General features: G+C 36.1%; 1 protein-coding gene across 4 annotated transcripts in view; it reads left to right on the top strand.

Moving 5' to 3' along the window:
- CDKAL1 (CDKAL1 threonylcarbamoyladenosine tRNA methylthiotransferase) overlaps window positions 1-20,994 on the top strand; it is a 638,543-nt gene that overhangs the window by 109,332 nt on the left and 508,217 nt on the right. For all 4 annotated transcript variants that reach the window (XM_090271743.1, XM_090271744.1, XM_090271742.1 and 1 more), the window contains one exon: window positions 2,908-2,992. In XM_090271743.1, the coding sequence (XP_090127869.1) occupies window positions 2,908-2,992 (85 nt within the window). The remainder of the gene's footprint in view (window positions 1-2,907; window positions 2,993-20,994) is intronic.

Raw genomic sequence — 20,994 nt, 5'->3', positions numbered from 1 at the left:
TGAATGCTCTGATTAAGGCAAGACTTTCTCTTCCCAGATATTTAATTTAATAACCTATGCATTCAATAGTAGTAGTATATTTGAGCATTTACTTTATTTTGGGTGATAAAGTTCTGGAAAGACAGGTGTTTTGGTATTTCTTGTTTGTTCTAGATGTTACCGCTCTAAGACAGACATGCAAAACTCTCTGATTTCTTTTGTTTCAGATCCATTTTATTTCCACCCTACCTCTTGTTTTAATTGTTCAAAGTTGGAGTATATCTTAAAATTAGTAAGAACAGGAATGTGATGTTCTGCTTTTCCTGAAGAGCTGTTACAAGGTTGATAGTGCTTTTTTATAGTCGAAGGCATCTTAGAACCTAGGAAATGTATTTATTAGTGGGTCAAAAATGTGGAATCAGCTTTCTTTAGTGGCATGTAGCCATACATGATACTTCTCACTCCCCTTTTGTAGTGAGTCTGTTTTCTGAGTTACTTAGTGAAAAAGGGCCTTTACTGGGTGATTGTGGGGTTGGCACAGAACAAGCAAATACTCAAAATTGAGAGAGGAAAATAAAAAAGTCTGGACAATCATTTTATTCTTTTGTTTCCAATACTAATACAGACATCTGTCCTTGAACTCTCAGCATTTAACATAATTGATTATTCCTATTTCAGATATTAATATTTTCTTCTCTGGATTTCAGTGACTTTTATCTGCCCTAGTTTTTATCCTCTTATTGGCTGCTCTTTTTTTTTCAATGTAATTTTCTCACTTCAACTTCTCTACGAGACCTCTTAATGACCCAGTGTTTTGTCTTGTACTTTTTTTGGTTCTTTCTCCACTTCTTCTCCACCTCTCCTCTACCTCTCCTTAGGCGAACTCATCCATTCCCAGAAATTTAAATATCCTCTATAGAGTTTTGATTCTCCCATTTGTGTCTCCAGACTGAAAGACTCCTCTGAGCTTTGGTTTCGTATACACAAATGACTGATCATTATTTCCAATTGCATATTTCATAGGGATCTCAAATATACCATGGGAAAAAAAAAATAACCACAACAAAACAAAACAAACAAACAAAAAAAACCCCTATTGATTTTCTCATACCCCAAACTCTTTCTTTTCAAACCCTCCCTGTCTGAATAAATTGTACCACAAAGAACTGATGCTCAGGCCAAAATCTATATGTAGATAGTCTCACACATTATGACTCTATTTTCTTTCTTCTTGTACTTACTTGTGTGTTATTTAGTGTTCTATGCCTATTTGAATGTCTGTTTTGTGCCCATCCTGTGTTAGGACCTGGACATCAGAGAGCAGCAGGTAAAGATGTTATCTTAAGTATTTTTGAAATAGTAATAAGTACAGGCTGGAAAAATGAATTATTTTAATACAGAATTATAAAGTGCCAGAATAGTCTGTGCACAGTCTACTATGGAAGTGCAGAGAAGAGGCATCTAACAAACCTCAAGCTGAAACTGAAGGCTGAGTAGGAGTTAGCCAGGTGGACAGGCAGGTGAAGGGCTATATTAATTGTTATTCTGAAGAAAATGAAGGTGTTCTAGGCAATTGGCATAGCACAAGGTTTACGAGCTCCAGGTGGTTTGGTGTGGCTGGAGGGCACATTAATTTAGGGAGAAATGAATATTGAAGTTGGGGAGGTTCTCGATCTGGATAGGCCTTGACTATCAATGTGGAATCATTGGAAGATTGCAAGAATATTACAATCAGATTGAAATTAGAGGAGTATCTTTCAGGTGGCATTGTGAGGAATAGTTTGAGGAGGGCATCTAGAGGAGGTTGGTGAATACTCATCATTTCTGAGTTTGAGCAGGGATGTGACAATCAAATTTATGTTTTATAAGATGCCAGTCTGGCTGTTGGGTGGGACATACACTGTGGTGTGGGGTTATGAATGGGAGGAATAAGAGGCATTAGGATGGATCATAGTATTCAGCTGATGTATAGTAATAAGGAATTTACCTTGCCTTTTTAGCATTTCAAGAATTTTGGGATCCTGCCTCTTTATAAAAATATTTTACCATTTTTATAATAAAATGTTGCGCGGGGGGGGTAGTTTTTGCCAAGTTACTAGAAGCTTTGGTGTGCTCACCCCCCATCTCACGTAATACTTGCATGTGAAGCTCCCTCTCACGTAGGTTGTACACACAGTCATCTGTATGTCCTCTTAGTTCTTCACGTCTTTTGACCCTAGCTTCTGTTCTTATTGAAATACCACTGAAGGTGCTGCAGTTTTCAATTTTGGTTTTCCTTTTATTGTGCTAATCCTATTTTAAAGTGTAAGTTCTTTTAGGCAGAAAGGTAGTTGGAACAGCATGAGGCATTTATAAATTCATTTCACTAAACACAATGGATTTTGCTGATTTGTTGCACTGCTAGTGAATTTATTATAGTACATAACAGTATCTAATCAAATTGTTGAGGGGAATAAAAGCCTCAGGTTGAGGTAAATCTTCAACTTTTTTCAAAGACAAATTATATTTTTAATAACTCTGAAGCTGAAGAATATTCAGTGTATGATATTAGATGTTCTTGAAAAAATATTACCATGCAACCCAAAAGGGGCAGTTTCATACTGAGAGGTAAGGTTAGGACAGGTACACTCCAGTTTTTGGAAGTTATTGAATACTCTCAAGTATTGAAAATACAGGAAGCAAATGCTGATCCTCTTTATCTTTTAAATGAAAAGATAATAGCACAGGTTTTACATTTTAATATTTATCATGAATATTTCCATGTTCTAGCAGTTAGCTATGATATTGTAATTGCCTGTTTACTTGACTGTTCTCTGCCTCTCTGCTTGCGTGACCCTAGCAGTCCTAGCGACATCTAAGAAAGCAGTTACGTACTTCTGACTGATTAAATGTGATACTTTTCTTTCTCGTGTTCATTTTTTTTAATAGAAAATGCGTCAGATGCAGATTTATGGCTCCTGAATAGTTGTACTGTAAAAAACCCGGCTGAAGATCACTTTAGAAACTCAATTAAGTAAGTAGAAGTTGATTTTTTCTTATTTTTTTATAAGTGAGGTAAGAGTTATTTTAAGGAAATTAGCTTTTAAAAGATTGCTAATAATGTAAATATTCAATGTATCAAAAAAGTATGAGATGGACTTTTAATATGCTATTGTTTTCCATTTACCTGACAAAGAATGAAACTTTAACATAGACTTTTCTAATAGGTGTTTTGAGTATTTGTGAAGTTAGCTCATACGTGATTGGAGTATTTGTTAAGTATGAACGATGTACTGTTCTCAGGGATTCCATTCTGCACTTTTTGAAAATACCCAGAGCAGCCCTTACCTCTTTTCTCTTCCCTGCCCCTTAGCACTGTTCTAGATGTTAGTGCTGCCTGGCTGTCAAGGGAAATACAGTTTGTTGGGGAGAAGGGCACGTAAGGCCTTGTTCTTGCTTTGTTCCCTCAAATTGAAGTGAATGAAGTATCTTTTTCACCTGTGCTCTGCATCTTACTCCACCCACCTTCTTAGAAATCTCATTTTATAAATTATTTCCTCATTCTCCTATGTTTTTAACTTCTCCAGTCTCACTGGTGCCTTTGCATTGGTATTTAAACATGCTCGGGTCTAATCACCTCCATGGGCCCGTTTTAGCTCTTGCCCTATATTTCTTCTTGCCTTCCCTGCCCGACTTAAGATTCTTCACCTCCTAATTTCACTTTCAAACTCATTTCCCTCTCCCCCAAGATTGGTTTTGTTATGAAACACACATATATAAGATTTATGAAACCTATAGTTTAAAAAATAAAATTAGCACCAACATGTTCACCATCAGGTATAAACAGTATGACGTCAAGACCTTAGAAATTCTCCAAAATAGAACCAGAGGCATGGAAACAAGGAACAGACAGACAGTGACCTGAGGGAGAGGGGAGGGAGAGAAGGGGGAAAGAAGGGGAAGGCTCTAGTCAAGGAACATGTATAAATGACCCATGGACACGGAAAACTAAATGGGGATTGTCTTTAGGAGAGGGGATGGGATGGGGTGGACAGGGGAGAGCAATGGGGGAAAAATGGGACAACTGTAATAGAAAAACAATAAAAAAATCCTCATGATTCCATTTTTCATTTATACCCCTAAAAAGTAATTTTTATCCTGGTTTCTGCGAGTCATTCCATTGTTTTTATTAGTATATTTACCATCTGTTAAACACATCTCTGAACAATTGGTTGTACAGTTTTGCCCAGTTTTAAACTTTATTTATTGGACTTAAACTGTGTTCAGAGTTGCTTCTTTTCCTAAGCATTCTGTTTTTATATTTATCCATGTTGATGGATATAAAATTACTCTGGTTACTTGATGCGTGTGTTTGCCACAATTTATCCATTTTATTATTGATAAGGTTTTGAGTTTTTCCAGTGCTTTGGTTGTATGACTATTTTGAATATTTTGCTACTATGAATATTATTCGAATATGGTTTCTGGTGCACATGTGCAATAGTTATTTTAAGATATGTAACTTGGAGTTTAAATGATTGGGTCATGGATGTGTACATATTCAAACTTTAATAGGTAATGCGAAGCTCTTTCCCCAAATGCATGTATCAGTAGTAATGGATGTGGGTAGTTGTTTTTTCCTTTTTTCTTTTTTAAAATTCTCACCTGAGAGTATGTTCAGTGATTTGAGAGAGAGAGAGAGAGAGACATAGAGACAGAGACAGAGACAGACACCAATCAGTTGCCTCTCGTACACACTTTGGCCATGAATCACACCCACGGTGTAGATATGAGCCCTGACCGGGGATTGAACCCACATCCTTTCGGTGTACAGGTTGATGCTCCAGCCAGCTGACCTACCCGGGTAGGGAAGTAGTTGTTTTTTTCAATTCTTGCTGATACTTGATATCATCAGACTTCCAACTTTTGCCAATTTAGTGGTGAAGATGGTATCTCAGTGTGGTTTTAATTTGCATTTCCATGATGCTAATGATGTTGAGCATTTTTAATGCTTATTGGCCATTTGGATTTTTTTCTTTTTTGTGAAATGGCTTTAAAAAACTTTTTTCCGTTTAATTGTTTGTCTTATTTATTTGTGGGAATACATTACACGTAGACTAGATACTAATCCTTACACGTTACATGTGTTGCAGATATTGATTGTGGCTTATTTTCACACTCTTTAGTGGTATCTTTTATGATGAAGATAAATTCTGGTTTAAAATTTATCAGTCTTCTCTTTTGGGTCTGTGTTCATATTGCTAAAGAAATCTTTTCTTACCCTGAAGTTAAGATATCCTCTGATATTTTCTAATAAAAGTTCTATGGAGTTTACACCATATGTTTAGGTTTATAATCCATCTGGAGTTGATTTTTTTAAAAATTTGTGTGTCTATATGATGTCAGGAAGGGGATCTCAATTTATTTTAAATTTCAAAAAATATTAGTTTTTTTCATGTAGAAACCAAATTCTTCTATTATTCACTTATTGTTTTGTTTTTGAAAAATTGGCCCTTTCTCCTTTTATCTGTGTATTACTTACTTTATCATATGCTGAATGTCCATAGATGCTTGGGTCTGTCTCTGGGTTTTATTTAGTTTTATTGCTCTATTTCTTTACACTTTTTTTTTTTCTACACAGTCATAATTAGTATACTGTATAGATATTTGAAAATGATAATGTGTTTTTGTTCTTCTTTTAAGTGTCTTGTCTTTCCTTTGCCCTTCCATATAGATTTAATATCATGTTTTAAGTTCAACAATCAATTTTGATTGTGATTACATTGAGAGGAGAATTGATACTGTCTCATTGTGAGTTTTTCAGCCTGTGAATAAGGTATTTAGGTAATCTTTGACATTCTAAGGATTATAATTTCTTCATGTAGCTCCTTGTGTCTTTTAGATATTTTACCCTAACAATGTAGATACCAAATTGTTTCAATATCATTTATTTTAAAAATCTGTTTTTTCTCCTTTAACCTGTGCAATATATTTTTTAAAATATTTATATTATTATAAAAGGTAGATTAAAAGAAAAACCTCATTTTCTAAATGGGTTTACTTCCTTGGTCTCAGAGACATCATCTAGTAGTGTGAAGAATGGTTGGGTATAAATAAGAGTATAAATCTAGCAGTCCATTTGGGAGAGGGTTGCGGTAGTTCAGGTACTGATGGCCTCATTTTGGGTGGCGGCATTCAGAGTTGGAAGGAAGGAATCGACTTGAGAAAGAATTATTTACACTTTCAGCATTGTTAAGTATGACTTTTAGTTCTCTTGCAAGAATGATATAGGGAATTCCAGAAAGGGAGTTCAATTTGAGGGATGACATGTTTTGGTTTTGATCTTATTGTATGTGAAGTCACAGCTAAATATTGTAATAAAGTAATAGATAATATTTGATCTTTATTGATTGTATTCTTTGTGGAAGGCACTGTTCAAAGTGCTTTATAGCATTTGGATATTATCTATCTTAATACTCACAGGCTAGCACATTGTAGATTTCAATTTTATATTGATTTTACAGATGAAGCAGCCTGTCTTTCATAGAAGAAGCTCTCTAAGGCTGCTCAGTTAATAAATGGTGGAGATGGGATTTTTCTTTTTCTTTTTAATCCTCACTCAAGACATGCTCATTGATTTTAGAGAGAGGTGAAGGAAGGAAGAGAAAATTGTGAGAGAGAAACTATAAATTGGTTGCCTCTCCTAAACACCCCAACTGTGGACTGAACCAGCAACCTAGGCATGTGCTCGACCAGGAATCAAGCCCCATGACCTTTTGATTTACCGGACAACACTCCAACCAACTGAGCCACACCAACCAGGGAGGTGGGATGTTAACCTGGACAGTCTGACAAGGAGTCTATATGTTCAGCTATTTTATTACTGTGCTTCTCAGATAAAGATTTCAGATAAGCAGTTGTATAATTAAGGCAGATATCACCTTCGTCGTCGTCGTCGTCGGCAGCCGTCCGTCTCGAGAGACGATGGTGTAGCTTCTTAAGAGTCTATCTGCACCGCCGAGAATGGCTGTGCAGTCCGACTCGGGAGTGACATGGTATCTGTCTCCTCCCGTGTTGAATCGACATCTTGTGATGACGCTGAAGCTACAGAGCCTGGGCAGGGTAATATGGAGGGTCTGCTGTTGACCATGCAGCAGACCCCCCCTCTCTTCGCAGCTGAAGGGTCCAAGGGAAAGACGGAGTCGATACAGCTTGGGTTCAGGTGCGCCGCAGGAGTTGCCGGTGTTGACTACAACGTCAAACCGCCTTAGGGACTCCGGCTCCGGATTTTCTGTCGGGGTTTACTCCCTTAGCCTTTCCCCTGAAGAGGTATGCCGCAAGGCAGCGGAGGTTTTTTGGAGTCAGAGTTTTCCTTCTCTGATGTGCCCTGACTGGAAGATCGAACCAGCGACACTTAGCTCGCAGGCCGACGCTCAATCCACTGAGCCAAACCAGCCAGGGCATAGATATCACCTTAGTGATATAGATTCTATGTTGTTTGCATAGAAGTGATAGTTGAATGTGATGGCATTCTCGCGTAGTAAATTATAGAACGAGCAGAGAAGAGTTCTTTCTAGAACTATGGTGGGAGGCAGAGGAGGATGGTAGTGATGTGGCTGGAACAGGGGGATTTAGGTCATGTTAAGGAGCAGGAGAAGGAAGAATTAAACCAAGAGCAGAGAATTATATTTACCAGATGCTGCTGATTTTCAAAGAATGGTTTTTATTTTATGAGAAGTCTCTCATGTTCTCAGATTATCTGTCTTTTCCCTATAGGAAAGGTAAATAACATATAAAGGTACTTCAGTGCTACTGATACCCCTCAGCGCAGAGCTCAGAGAATTTAGTTTCTGTAATTATCAGTTTTATAATCTAGTTAATGGATATGTTTCTAGGTGGTTTCTGAAAGTTTAGAAACTCAAATATAACTTGTTTTAATGGGTTTTGTTATATAAATTATGTTGTGAATGTGGTTCAGAGTAATGATACAGTGTTTGAATGACTGAGTGAGGTAACCATATAAGAGAAGTTTGTCATTTTAACACTAGAGAGCTAGTGGTGTCAAGCAGTTTCCTTTAAATGCACTATTCTGCTTGCTGAAAGATAATTTAAGAACAATATTATAGGTGATTAGGTATTTTTAAAAATATTGTTTTGCATGCTTTTTGATAATTACAACTAGTTCTTAACAACTAAGCTGACATTTGGTTGTTTCTAGAATAAATACAATGCTGTAAAAAGCACAATTGACATTGAGAAAACATCAAATTCAAGTGATATTTATACACTTAAAAACTTTCAGTGATAGATTTCCTAGTCTTGTCAAGCATTTTGCTTTATTTAGATGCTTCTCCCTTGTCATCATTTTAACAAAGAAAAACAAAGATGAATAGTTCATAAATGCATTATACCTTGTCATGCTACCCATTTATCTTCTCATTCCCTAGGTCTATCCTTTCCCTTCAGCCACTCCATTGTAAGCAGTTCCCCTCCCTATTACAGTGAGGCAAGATAGAAATTCAAGGAGAGTCTGATAGGGTGTTCCCTTTCTCATTTTGTTGCACCCAATCCCTTATACTCAAATACAAAGATTTACAGGGAAGGGCTGGGGCCTATTTCTTTCTAACCTGAACCCCTATAAAAACGATTGCTTCACTTTGCCACTCTTTCCCATGTTTGTCATGATTTTTGTTATCTGCTTTTATTCCTCTTCTAATGTATTTAATAGTTTTTTGTCTTGAATTCCTTGCTATCTTATTTTATCTCTCTTGAGCCTCCAGGCAGTAGACCATCTTGTTTTAACAGGAGTAAAGAAACTTAACTCTGAGGTACTTATTACTCTTTCATGTGATTAATACAATCTCATTAATTAAGGTCCATGAATTGATTATGAATTTCTGACAAGAGAGCCATGGACTGATTTTTGTGGGAGAGAGAAGCTATTTCTCCTGGTAATAGTAGTGGTAAAAATATTAGTTTTACAACTTCATAGTATAAACAATATTGGGAAGAGTATTTAATCTTGGTTAGAGAGACTATTGGCTTAAAATTATTTGGAAATAATAACTAGTGCCAATAACAAATCATTCTATCTTTAAATAATTCTTTAATCTAGTCAAAATACCTGATATGAAAAATGCATATCTATATTAATCTGTAGGCTGTATTATCTTTAAGCTTTCTACTAGTTGATCTAATTACTAAAGGTTTACAGTATTTGTATAATTGATGTTCAGATTTATAAAGAGTAGGAGTTTTAAATGGCAAAAATGGAGTTAAAAAAATTTTTTTTTGCTCCCTTTTGACTTTGAAATCTTAAGTGATATTGCTTTTACTAATTCTGAAAAAATTACTGAGCCCATGATTTGTGATGGCAGCCTATTACATGCATCTCTTTTCCTCTTGAGCATTTGCCAACTGCCCTGTCCTTGTTTCATTCATTATACCAATTTGATTTAGACATATGGCCTTTAACTTAAGGGGTTCTTGAGCAAACAAAGATGTTTTTGAAAGAGATCAAAAGTTTCAAAAAAGTAAAATTTGCTCTTAATGAGAGTATCAAATAAGAAAACTCCTTTAGTTAATGCTTTATAGAAATGTGGGATCTTTTCCATGCCACCTAAGGGAGGTCATTCAGAGGCTGGTGAAAATAAACACATCTTGTGTGTTCTATATAAATGACAGAAAGAATAGCCAGCTTGCTTTGATCATGGACTGTCAACCTCTGTTTGACCTTGTGCATTATTAACCCAAATTGGCATTGTGATTTAGCCATACTGATAGTAGATAGACAAGAGTTGCTAGTTCTTTGAACCACCTTTGCCTGTAGAAATAAATGATAATATTGAAGAATGATTTAGCTTTCTGAGTGAAGTTACTGGAAAGAACAATTAGAAATATAAAGAGAAATGGACAGAGAAGAAAGGTGTGTTGAGACAGAGGATACCTTCTTAGTGTAATATCTTCTGTCTACAGGAGGGTTCATTATATAGAATTCTGTTGGCAAACAACTTATTGGATAGCTATTCCTATTATGAAAAAAATTTTTTTTTGCTTTATGTAAATTTAACTTTGAGTTCTTTATCATAAATTGAAGTTGGGGGAGGCATCAGAATATTATTTCAACTTGAATTTGTGTAAAATGAATTGCCCTCAAAAAAAGCTGACTTATTAAGAATAGAGAAGTACTTTTCCTTTCAGTTAGTACTTACCTAGTTTAAAAGAAAAAAAAAATTGACTGGTTTTATTTTTACCTAGAATTGTTAGTAATCAGGTTATCTTTTTCTTTTTTCAATGAAAAAACCTGGCATTGGAAGATAAAACACTGGTATTTAGTTTGGCCTTTTGCAAGAGGCAGGTTAGGTAACACAAGTTATTTCCTTAAGCCTGTTTGTTAAAGTGCAGGTTGTAGATTTTTCTTTAAAATTATATATTTTAATTTTAGCTATTCTAGTTGTATGAAATAGCTTTAATTCAATATCAGTTTTATGTTGTTATTTAAAATGTCAGTAGCAGATACAGTGAATCATTGTATGCTTTTCCAGTCACAATCTCATTTTTTCAGTTATCCTTGTCCAACAAAAAGTATCCCTCTATTTGGAAACTTAGTTCAAAATATTGTACTGTTTGACTTACTATGTATTATTGGTCAGGTATTATCTGTTGGGATTGTTTTTTTCTAAATAGCGCTATGCTTAATACGCATTTTTCTGACCATTTCTCATCTACTTCCATTGTTTAGATCTATCTATAGGCAGATTACTCCCAAATTTCTGTTTCTGAACCCACTCTCTCCTCCCAAGGTCCAGACTTGTGTATCCCACTGTTTCCTGCACTTCCCCATTTAGAAGAGTCATCGACACTTCAAGTCATCAGAACCTCTTCATTATCTACTTCACCTTTCCCCTGTGGAGTTTTTCCATTCCTATCTTGTTTGGTTACGTAGTCACCCACTAAATAGACTGGGAGTGTTCCTTGATTCCCTGTTTCTTTCTCCTTTTTTTCCTCCCTGTTCTCAAGGACTGATTCTACTTCTAAAGGATCTTTTTCTTTCTCCTCTTGATCCTTTCCTTCTTTTTCCCTTTGTCCAATGTTAATTAGTGTTTTATTGTATATTTGGTAATAGAATGTTCCTCTTGGCACTTGCAGTGAACCACTGTGTACTCTTGTTTCATCGAATTGCCACAAACTAGACCATATCTTTTGAATTTAATTCTTTTACTCCATCCCTATTACTAATATCTTAATTATGGTCCTCATTATTTCTTAATATTACAGTAGACTTTTAGCTTTTTTCAGCTTCTTCTCTGTTCTAGTTCATGCTTTCCTCTCTTTCATGCCCTGTAAACTGTTCCTTCTCAGCTACAGAATACAGATAAGCATATTAGTGTAACAGACATTAAAAAAAATCTGTTCCTTGCCTACCTTAAAAAAAAAAAAGATTTTATTTATTTATTTTTAGAGAGAGAGGAAGGGAGGAAGAAAGAGAAGGAGAGAAACATCTATCGGCTGGTTGCCTCTCTTATGCTCCCAACTGGGAACCTGGTCCTCAACCCAGGCATGTGCCCTGACTGGGAATCAAACCAGCGATACTTTGATTCATAGGCAAGTGCTCAGTCCACTGAGCCACACCAGCCAGAGTCCTTGCCTACTTTTCTGACCTCTTTTCTTGCCACTCCTCCATAGAATTTTACATCTCCCCTAAGTTATGTGATTTTTCAGACACATAATGTGTTTTTATATATTCTTCCTTTTCCCTGGAATATGCTCTCCCTTTCCCCCAAGGGCACCCCCTCCCCCCGCCCCCCGCCCGCATGCTCACATACCTCGTGTAATCCTGCCTGGCAACCCATTCATCCTTTGGAACTCATATCAAAGGTTATCTCCCTTCTAACGACCAGCCCTTATTGCCAAGGTCTCCAGAGGTAATCACCCTCTATACTGTGTTCTTCTTTATCCCATACAAACATCTATTGTTGCATGTTACATTTTATTATTTGTTTACATATTTGGCTCTTTACTAGATTGAGTCTTGAGGCCAGGTGATTGACCTCAGGAAAATCCTTTTTTATGGAGTCTTTGATCCTCTGACTCTATCATGTAATGATTTTCCTTTACTTGGGAAACAGATACCATTAATAGAATAAGACTGCTTGTCAGGTTTTCTAAGAATGGTGCCCCAAGGCCTGTGTGAATCCTTAGTTAGTAACAGGCTGTTTATATGTATTTGCAAAAGGGGAATAAACATTCTAATTTTCAAATATTGCATTTAAAAGACCTTTGTTTTTTATTTATTTATTTATTTTTTGCTTATGGACTAGGGAGAAACCTGCTCCTTGTAGTCCTAAATAAGGTAAGAAATGTCTGTTTGTCACTATTAGTCCACATTTTCTTTCCAGAGGGAAGTAGTAAAAGGGGTAAGAATTCTTCTCCTTTCTTGGAGTAGTTACTTGGTCTTGATGGCAGAAGTTCAGCTGTGAATGGCTGGACCCTGATTTCCTGCCAGACTAAGTGAGCTGGACCAGTTTCAGGACCTTGGCCATTGGATTAACTGAAGCATCTCATCTTGAGTCAGAGGGTAAGAAAGTTGTAGATAAAAACCTGGTAGTGTTTAGCCTTGAGTTTGACTCACAATTATAATTAATACAGTTTGTACAATTAGGTTGAATTGGTTCTTCCTTTTTTGGGAAGAGAGTTTAGCTGCCAGTGCATCACCAAGTCATTGTTAATGTATTATTTTATGTTAAGTATATTATAAACTTTGTTATTGTCACAGCACTTGTCTTACATTTGAGTGTTAAATCGTCCAGTTTTGATGAATGAGCAAAGAACATCAGATATCCCACCAAAGCAGGGGGAAAAAATCAACATGGCTGTTGGGGGGAAGAAGTACAAGCGTTAGAAAGGTTAATTTGATGTAGGACCTCTGTAAAATGAGTCAAACAGTAAGATGCATGCAGACAACAGCATAGCTTTGCCTGTTTACTCAGAGACCCTTTGTCTCTAGAACAGTGCCTGGTAAGCAGTTGGCACTGAGTTATTCAGTGAAATGAAGGCTCACTTGACAAAGACTTAACTTCTCTGCAGAAGTTACTGTTTATGTATTAGGTCTTTTTATTGTCTACCATATGTGAATTCATATTATTCAAGTCTTAAGTCATGGTTCTGTTTAGTCTACATTCTGTTGTTGCTAGGACTTTCTATTATTTTTTTCCCTGTCAGCTAGTCTGGGGTTAATAATGGTATTGGTGTAACATGCTTTCTGGAAACATAAATGAAGAGCTCTCTGTTGATTCCTAAAGTGAGGGTTGAGACATATAATTCAGAGCAGATTTTGACCAATTTCCTGTTACAAGTTTTAGTTGCTTATCCCCTAACCATGGAAACACATGGATATGAATGGGAATGCAGGGAAATTATTATATGATATATTCCAGTGAGAAATTTGATGGGAAATAAAGCAGAAAGTATATTTGAAGGTTGAATTCCTGGTTGACTTCAAAAAAATGAAATAGTTAAATTTACAGTTGAAAGATATCTTAGTTTGCAAGTCAGGAACAGAAAAAAAAGTTGAGATATAGTAAGTCATTTTAAAATGCAAAACTGAGTTTTTTACTTATCTAAAATCTTTTTGGAGAACAACAGTATTTTGCATATTTTATGATTACTGTTAAATCAACAGTTGCCTTGTTTTTGCCACTTTAAAGGGAGTGCATGAAAGAGGTCAATGTATTATGTACAAGCAACAGCTGGCTGATAGCATTGAATACTTACGTAATTAAATATATGTGTTGGCTGTTGTCCTAACAACTCTGTAGGTGGAGGCCCCAGAAAGCATGCAGATACTTGCTTTAGCAGGATTAAAGAAGAAGTCAACATGATCTAAGCCTGTGTTTTCTGCCAAGAGTGATTTCCTATTGTTTTGTTTTGAAAGACGTTCTACTTATTCTTGATGTGTGTGTGTTTATACAACAGCAGAGAAAAAAAGATGCTTGTGTTTCTTTCTCCTTTACTCTATGCTCTAAGTGTGAAAAACGTAATCTTCCTTATTTTTTAGTCACTCAGTAATGTTTAATTCGCTGATAACAAATGAAATAAAAACGCATGACCTTTCAACCAAAGGAGATGATACTAGAACATTAACTGTTTCTGTTTCTTCAGTTTAGGTTTAGGTGTCCTTTGGGCCATTTTTAAGAAGTTACTTTGATTTTAGATTACACCAAGGCATGGTTGTTTATGATCATAAAAAATTGGAATGGGGTGGCAGTGAGGGAAAAATCAAATCCACAGGTAAAGTGCAGTTGTGCTTTTAGCTAATAGCCTTATCTATGGATGCAAATCCTGTTCAAAGCACCTTGTGTTTACCTCTGTAACTGTTTTTATAGTTCAAGGGCTGAGGCCTGTGAGTACAGGCTTTGATGATTGGATGGCCACTTCGTAGGTATTAGAAAAAGAGGCCAGTTCTGTAGACATAACCCAGAATGACTGTGTGTCGCTGCCCCATGTAAATACTTGTAGTTTAATAATTTCTGTCTGTATTCCATTTCAAAGTTCCTTAGGGACAGCCACTATGTCTTTTATCCCTCCACCTAGTACAGTGGTTGACAATGGTAGTTGAACAAATTAATGAACCAACTCATATGTTTGCTTTTTATGTAGTTTATGCTTTGGACTCCCCCATCCTTACCACCATCATGCCTTTGTCAGAACTAGTGTCTTCTTTTGTAGCTTTTCATAGAGCTTTTTCTGTATCTCTCTTTCCTATTAGATTGCATTCTTAGAAATTAAATTCAGCTGCATGTCATAGAAAACCCCAAAAGTGGAGGCTTAAATAAGGTAGGGGATTTATTTTTCTTTATATAATGCAAAGTACTTAGTTAGGAAGTTGCTGGCTTTGATTTAGTAATTCAAGGATGTGAGGGCTGAGTCTCTGCAGTTTTATTGATCTTTCCATGATGGTGTTAAATGGTTGTTACTTTCCTTCCATCATATGTACTTTCCAAAAAAGAGGAAGTATGAAAGGGGACAATGTCAGTTGATTTTTGTCTCTTTAAGGAACTTTATTGGAAGTCTCATTCAAAACTCTGTGCTTACATCTCATTGGCCGGAACCATATTACATGACTATTTGTAAGGGAGACTAGAGAATGTAGTGTGTTATCATTTGGTTTAGACTGGTCACATTGTTACTCGCAACAAAATTGGGGTTCTGTTGTAAGAAATGCTCACTGGGGGCTAGCTACGTCTGCTGCAGGTTGTAATCTTGGGGCAAGATACGTATTTTATTTCTCTTTCTTGTTTGTTAGCACAGTGTATTAGATGAGGTCTTCAACATTCTTGTGAACAGATGACCCTTTTTTCTCCTGTTTATTCAGAATGTTAAAAAACAACATAGTTGACATTTAGGACTTGCCCTCTTTTTGGTTATTCTGAGCTATCTCTTATGAAGTAATAACAACAAAATACACAGGAAAAGCTCATAGCTTACATGTTGCACACCCAAATAATAGCAGTAGTAGTAATGATAAAGAATACAATAGGTCCTTGAAAAATGTCATTTTGTTATTTAATATTGATGAGAAGAAAAAGAAATTCCTTCCTGGCCATGAATTCTTCCCATTTTGGGTAGGTTTTCTCTGTGAACTCTGGTTTCCTCCCACATTGCAGAGCCGTGCATGTGAGGGGTGAATTGGCATATCTAATTGATCCCAGTCTAAGTGAGTGGGGTGTGAGTGGCCCATGGTGGGAGGGTGCCCTGTCCAGGGTGGGTCCCGCCTGTGCCCTGAGCTGCTGGGAGAGGCTCTGGTCACATGAGACCAGGAACTGGAAATAGATGTATGTAGAACTCACATTTATTTCAAGTTTAATATTGAAAGTGTTTTGGGTCTTTATTTAGAAGTTTGGTGTTTTTGTGTCCAGAAATATGTGGTAAAAACTTAACTTTTGTTTTTGTCAATTAAGACTGCTAAAATTGGTTTTGTTCTACATCATTCGGCTTAAAGTTGCAGTTTCCAAGAACCTAGCCATGATGTTAAGTGAGGGCTTACTATAATTGGGATTTTCACATAGTTACTTTCCACTCTTAAGATCTGCAATAACAATATTTGAAATGGTATCTATAAGGAAATCATGTCATTGTTTTTGAGATTCAGTTTTGTGATATAATCATTGTAAACCTGGTTTAGAAACTAGATTTTGTAAAATAATTTATCTAAAGAAAGCAGAGTTTAAAATTATTGATTAAAGAAGGTCTTAAACTGGAGGACAGGTTGAGGCTTAAATTTATTCTATAGATGTTAGAAAACAGTATTTTATATAATTCTAAAGAGTTTCTTTTAGCTGGAGAACAATGCTTCTTTTCACAGAGATGGAAATTTAATGTCTTATATTTAACTTGAAAGAAATGAGAAATTAGATAACCAGTGAAAATCTAACCAATGGGAAGCAGTCCTATAAAAATTTCTGTAGATTTTTGGTAGGTTGGCATCATTGGATATTATTAGAGGAAAGTTAAGAATATCAAATTCTAATTCTAGAATGCAACCTGAACATTCTGCAACAGTGTCTTTTTGTGTCCCTGCAGAGATACACTACGAAACCATTGTCATGAACCACCCACACATATGTCGTCCTAATGGCTCCTTCTGTAGTGTTTTTCTTCTTTTTGGTGAGAGAGAGCAAAACAGAGAGAACCTTCTTCAATGTGAGAGAAAGAAAGTGGCATTATATCTTATGTATGAATGTTAAAGCGGGCCAATTCCCACTTGATGAAGAATGAATAAAATGAAGACTCGCCAAAACACAAACAAACAAAAAATTCCATCAAACAGAAAGTGACAGAATCATAGGTAAAAATTGTTTTGGGAAAAATACAATTTGAAGTATATGTCAATGATCTCTTTTACAATATGTTTTAGAAATCAACAGCTTATCCTTTGTGCCAACCAATGATGTGCTTTCTAGATCATAAATTTCTTTTTTGGTATAAGAGGGATCAGATAAGCAAGTTTATGGCAAAACTGAAATGTTTAATTTGATGCTTTCCTTAAAAGTCTGTGAATATTTTATGGTAGTTACTGAAAGGCAAGACTTGTTTTTCTTTAAATAAGAAAAAGCTTTGATTCAATTTTTTAAAAATAAGTTTTTGGTCATCCATAGTTGAAACACTGATTAATTTACTATTTTGATGTTATTTCAATAAATAACAAAGATTTTGGTGTCATTGATCATTTAAATTTAAAATGATAATGTAAAGAAAAACATGAAACTAGAACTGTTGGATATTACATTTTTCCTCCATTAAAGGTTGTCACTTGTCTGGAACTGTTCTTTCAATTAGCAAGACTTTATTAAGTCCGAGTGTTGTCTGTCACTGTCTACATCTGTGATTATCTGATTGAAAGAATATATTTCTGCAGGCATGACAGGGCACTTTTGGATTAAATCTTGAGTCTTAGAAAACATTGAAAAATATAGTTTAACACAGTTGGTTCTGTTCAGCAAGGTGAGGCTATTCATAACAGCAAAATTAAACCTGTGTTTCTTGTTTCCTAGCCTGTGAAGGGGTATCTTATTTTATCATTGAAAGTTGTCAGACATCAGGATGTGATTTTAAGAACAGAAAATAACAAGTTTTGATACTACCGATACAAAAGTATTTAAAGTCTGAAATGAACAATCAGTATTTTGTGAGAAATGAAAAAACAGGTTAGGAAGGATACATGGTTTCAGTTTTGTTTGTTGGGTCACAGTAGTTGGGGACAGTTAGCTTAAGCCTCTCTCCTGTTGGCTTGCTTCACCTCATTTATTTCAGTGTTGTCATAAATGCATTTACAGTTCTTCTAAAATATGGCTTCTCTATGAAGATGCATCCCTATAAAGAACATCATAGAAAGATGTTATAATTCCTAAACGTGACCTGGATATAAAGTTTTTTTAGGCAGCAACTGTCCTATGTGTTGACCTTTGGGAAATGCAGCTCTTTCCAACTGTTAATAGTGTGTCAGCCCTCCCCCATCCGCCATGACTGGGTGGGCTTAAACCATCATTGGCCTGTGTCTAAATTCTGTCTTCTTTCCATTTCACTATGTTTTACAAACGTATTGAATTTGTACTTTATCCCAGGCAGTGTGTTAGTGGCCAAGGATTTAAAAAAAAACCAAACCAAAAACAAGTAAGGCAGAATCTTGTCTTTTATTTGGTAGGAAAGAAAGTATGGCAGTTATTAATTTGTTTCTCAGCCCCAAATCCAGCCTTCCTTGCCTTGCTTTATGGGGCCAGGACTGGGTCCTGTAATGGTTGTCCTCTGTTAGTGGCTACAGTGTTAGCTTTGTCAGTAGAGGGTGCTGGAGGGAAATTGCAAGGCCACAGCAGTAGGAAAACACTTCTTTTCCTGGTCCTGGTCCTCCTCCCTTCTTCATTCATTGCAGGAGTCAGGTGTGGGTGTGTTCAAGGCCTGGTGAAGCTCATGTGACTGTATAGGTCCTGCCTCCTTTCCAGTGATATTGTCCGCCATATCCGTCAAGAACCCTAGTTCTAGCTGTACCATACCATTTGTTCTTTGCTGATCTTCCATTCCTTCTCTGATTGAAACCTTTATCTTTTTTATCCAGATCTAAGAGCATTTCCTTCTGGAATTCTTCCCTAAACTTCCAGCCCAAGTTACATCTTGTAACCTGTATTCCTTTAAAGCATTCTGTATTTATTTACCACAGCTGTATTATCCTTTTTTACTCTGCAGTGATCCCCCTTTATCCATGAGGGATATGTTCCAAGACCTCCAGTGGATGCCTAAAACTGTGGATAGTACCAAACCTTGTATGTGCTCTGTGTGTTTTTTTTTTTAATACAGATAAATCTACGATGAGTTTAATTTATAAACTAGGCATAGTAAGAGATTATCAACAATAACTAATAATAAAATAGAACAATTAAAACATTGTGCTGTTAAAAAAGTTATATGAATGTGGTCTCTGTGAAAATATAATACCGTACTCACCGTTCTTGTGATGATGTGAGATGGTACAGTGCCTTTGTGATGAGATGAAGTAAGGTGATCGAGTTAGGCACTGACATAACGTTATGCTGCTATCTGATGATAAGGGTCCCTTGAACACGAGCTCTGCGACGCTCTGACTAGCTTGAGGTAGCATATATAGGGTACATGCACTGAACAAAGGCATGGTTCACATCCCAGGTGGGATGGAGCAGGATGGTGGCAGAGATTTTATTACGCTGCTCAGAATAGCACATAATTTAAAACTTATGAATTGTTTATTTTTGGAATTTTCCACTTAATCTTTTTGGATTGTGTTTAACTATGGGTAACTGAAACTGTGGGTAAGGGCAGACAGCTGCATTGTAATTATTAGTTGACTTGTGTTCCTCTCCCTGAGAATTGTGAGTTCAGTATACCCAGTGCCTACCATAGCTTCTCAGATGCTTACTGAGTTAATGTAAATCTATTCTGCTCTTCACCCCTTTCTTCTACCTAGTAAAACATTGTTTCTGTGGGAAAATAACAGCTATCTTTTATTGAGTAATCTGTGAGGCACTCCAGTATACTTGTCTTCTTTAATCTTATTGAAAGTTGAGGAAACAAGTACTCTTGGAGAGGTTAAATATGTTGCCCCCAGATTTACCTACCTAGGAAATTATGTAGTTTGTTCTTAAATCTGTGTTCGGCACACTCCAAAGATCCTTAAATGTTTAGAAGATATTAAAAGTTAAGCAAGTTTTTTTTTCCTGTTTTTGTATGTTTCTGTTGTTTATTTTTTTTTATTTTTATTTTTTTAAAAATTATTTGTTTGTTGCTTTGTTTATTTATTTTTAGAGAGAGGGGAAAGGAGAAAGAGAGGGAGAGAAACATCACTGTGTGGTTGCCTCTCACTTGTACCCCCAACTGGGGACCTGATGTGCAACCGAGTCATGTGCCCTGACTGGGAATTGAAACAGCGACACTTGGCTCGCAGGCCGATGCTCAATCCACTGAGCCACAGCAGCCAGGGCTTTGTTTATTTTCGTTATACAGTGGCACCTTGGTACTTGTCATTAGTGTGTTCCAGAACTCGTGACATGTGCCAAAACTGACAAGTACTGAATGATGAAATGTTTTCTCTTGTGGGGCAGCATCATGACTCATATAAGTTCTAGCAGGTGCGATGAGTCTTGAGCAAGCGCCAAGTGCTGAAACATTTATTTCTCATCAAAATGTGATGGAGTACAGGGTTTGACGAGTTCTGAAGCTGACGAGTAACGAGGTATGACCGTAGTTAGGATGGGTTCATTAGAATACCGTAGTAATCTAGCATTTGATTAAATTCCTAGCTTTTTTATACTTACAGATTAATCTATTAGGAAAAAAATACTTATAGTGTTGTATCCTCTTCAAAATTGGAATTAATAAAAGGGTTCTTTTATGTCTCACATAGTGATTTTTAGGGGAAGAAAATCAAAGGGCCAAAAACTAATGTTCATTTAAAGTCTATTGTATAATTTCACTTTGGGGTAAATGATCTTTTCTTTGTTATTGATTGTTTGTTAAAGGTTTATGTTGTGACATTGATTTTCAAACTCAGAGATACTTTATCTCAGAATCATTTAGAATTAAATGATAAGGAATTCTATTTTTACTGTATCAGCCCTATATTTCATGAGGCTGATCTTAGTGTTAAAAAATAGCTGATTATCAGAAATATTATTGGTTGTTGATCTGTAGACTTTTAAAACTATTAGTTTTGGCCCTGGCTGGGTAGCTCAGTTGGTTAGAGCGTTGTCCCCATATGCCAAGGCTGCAGGTTCAATCTCTGGTCAGGGCACAAACAAGAATCAACCAGTGGATAAACAAATCCATGTTTCTTTCCCGTTCTCTCTCCCCTGCTTCCTCTCTCTCTAAAATCAATTAAAATATATATATATATATATATATATATATATATATATATATATATATATATATATAATTCTTTCCAGTTAAAAAAAAGTAGCTTGCAGATTGTAGATTTGGAAATATAGTTAAAAGTCACCTGTACCCCTTATG

The sequence above is a fragment of the Furipterus horrens genome, unplaced genomic scaffold (assembly GCF_987537825.1).
Source record: "Furipterus horrens unplaced genomic scaffold, mFurHor1.1.pri manual_scaffold_3, whole genome shotgun sequence".
In the NCBI taxonomy this organism is placed as follows: domain Eukaryota; kingdom Metazoa; phylum Chordata; class Mammalia; order Chiroptera; family Furipteridae; genus Furipterus; species Furipterus horrens.
Note: the sequence above shows the minus strand (reverse complement) of the source record. Positions and strands in the feature narration are given on the sequence as shown.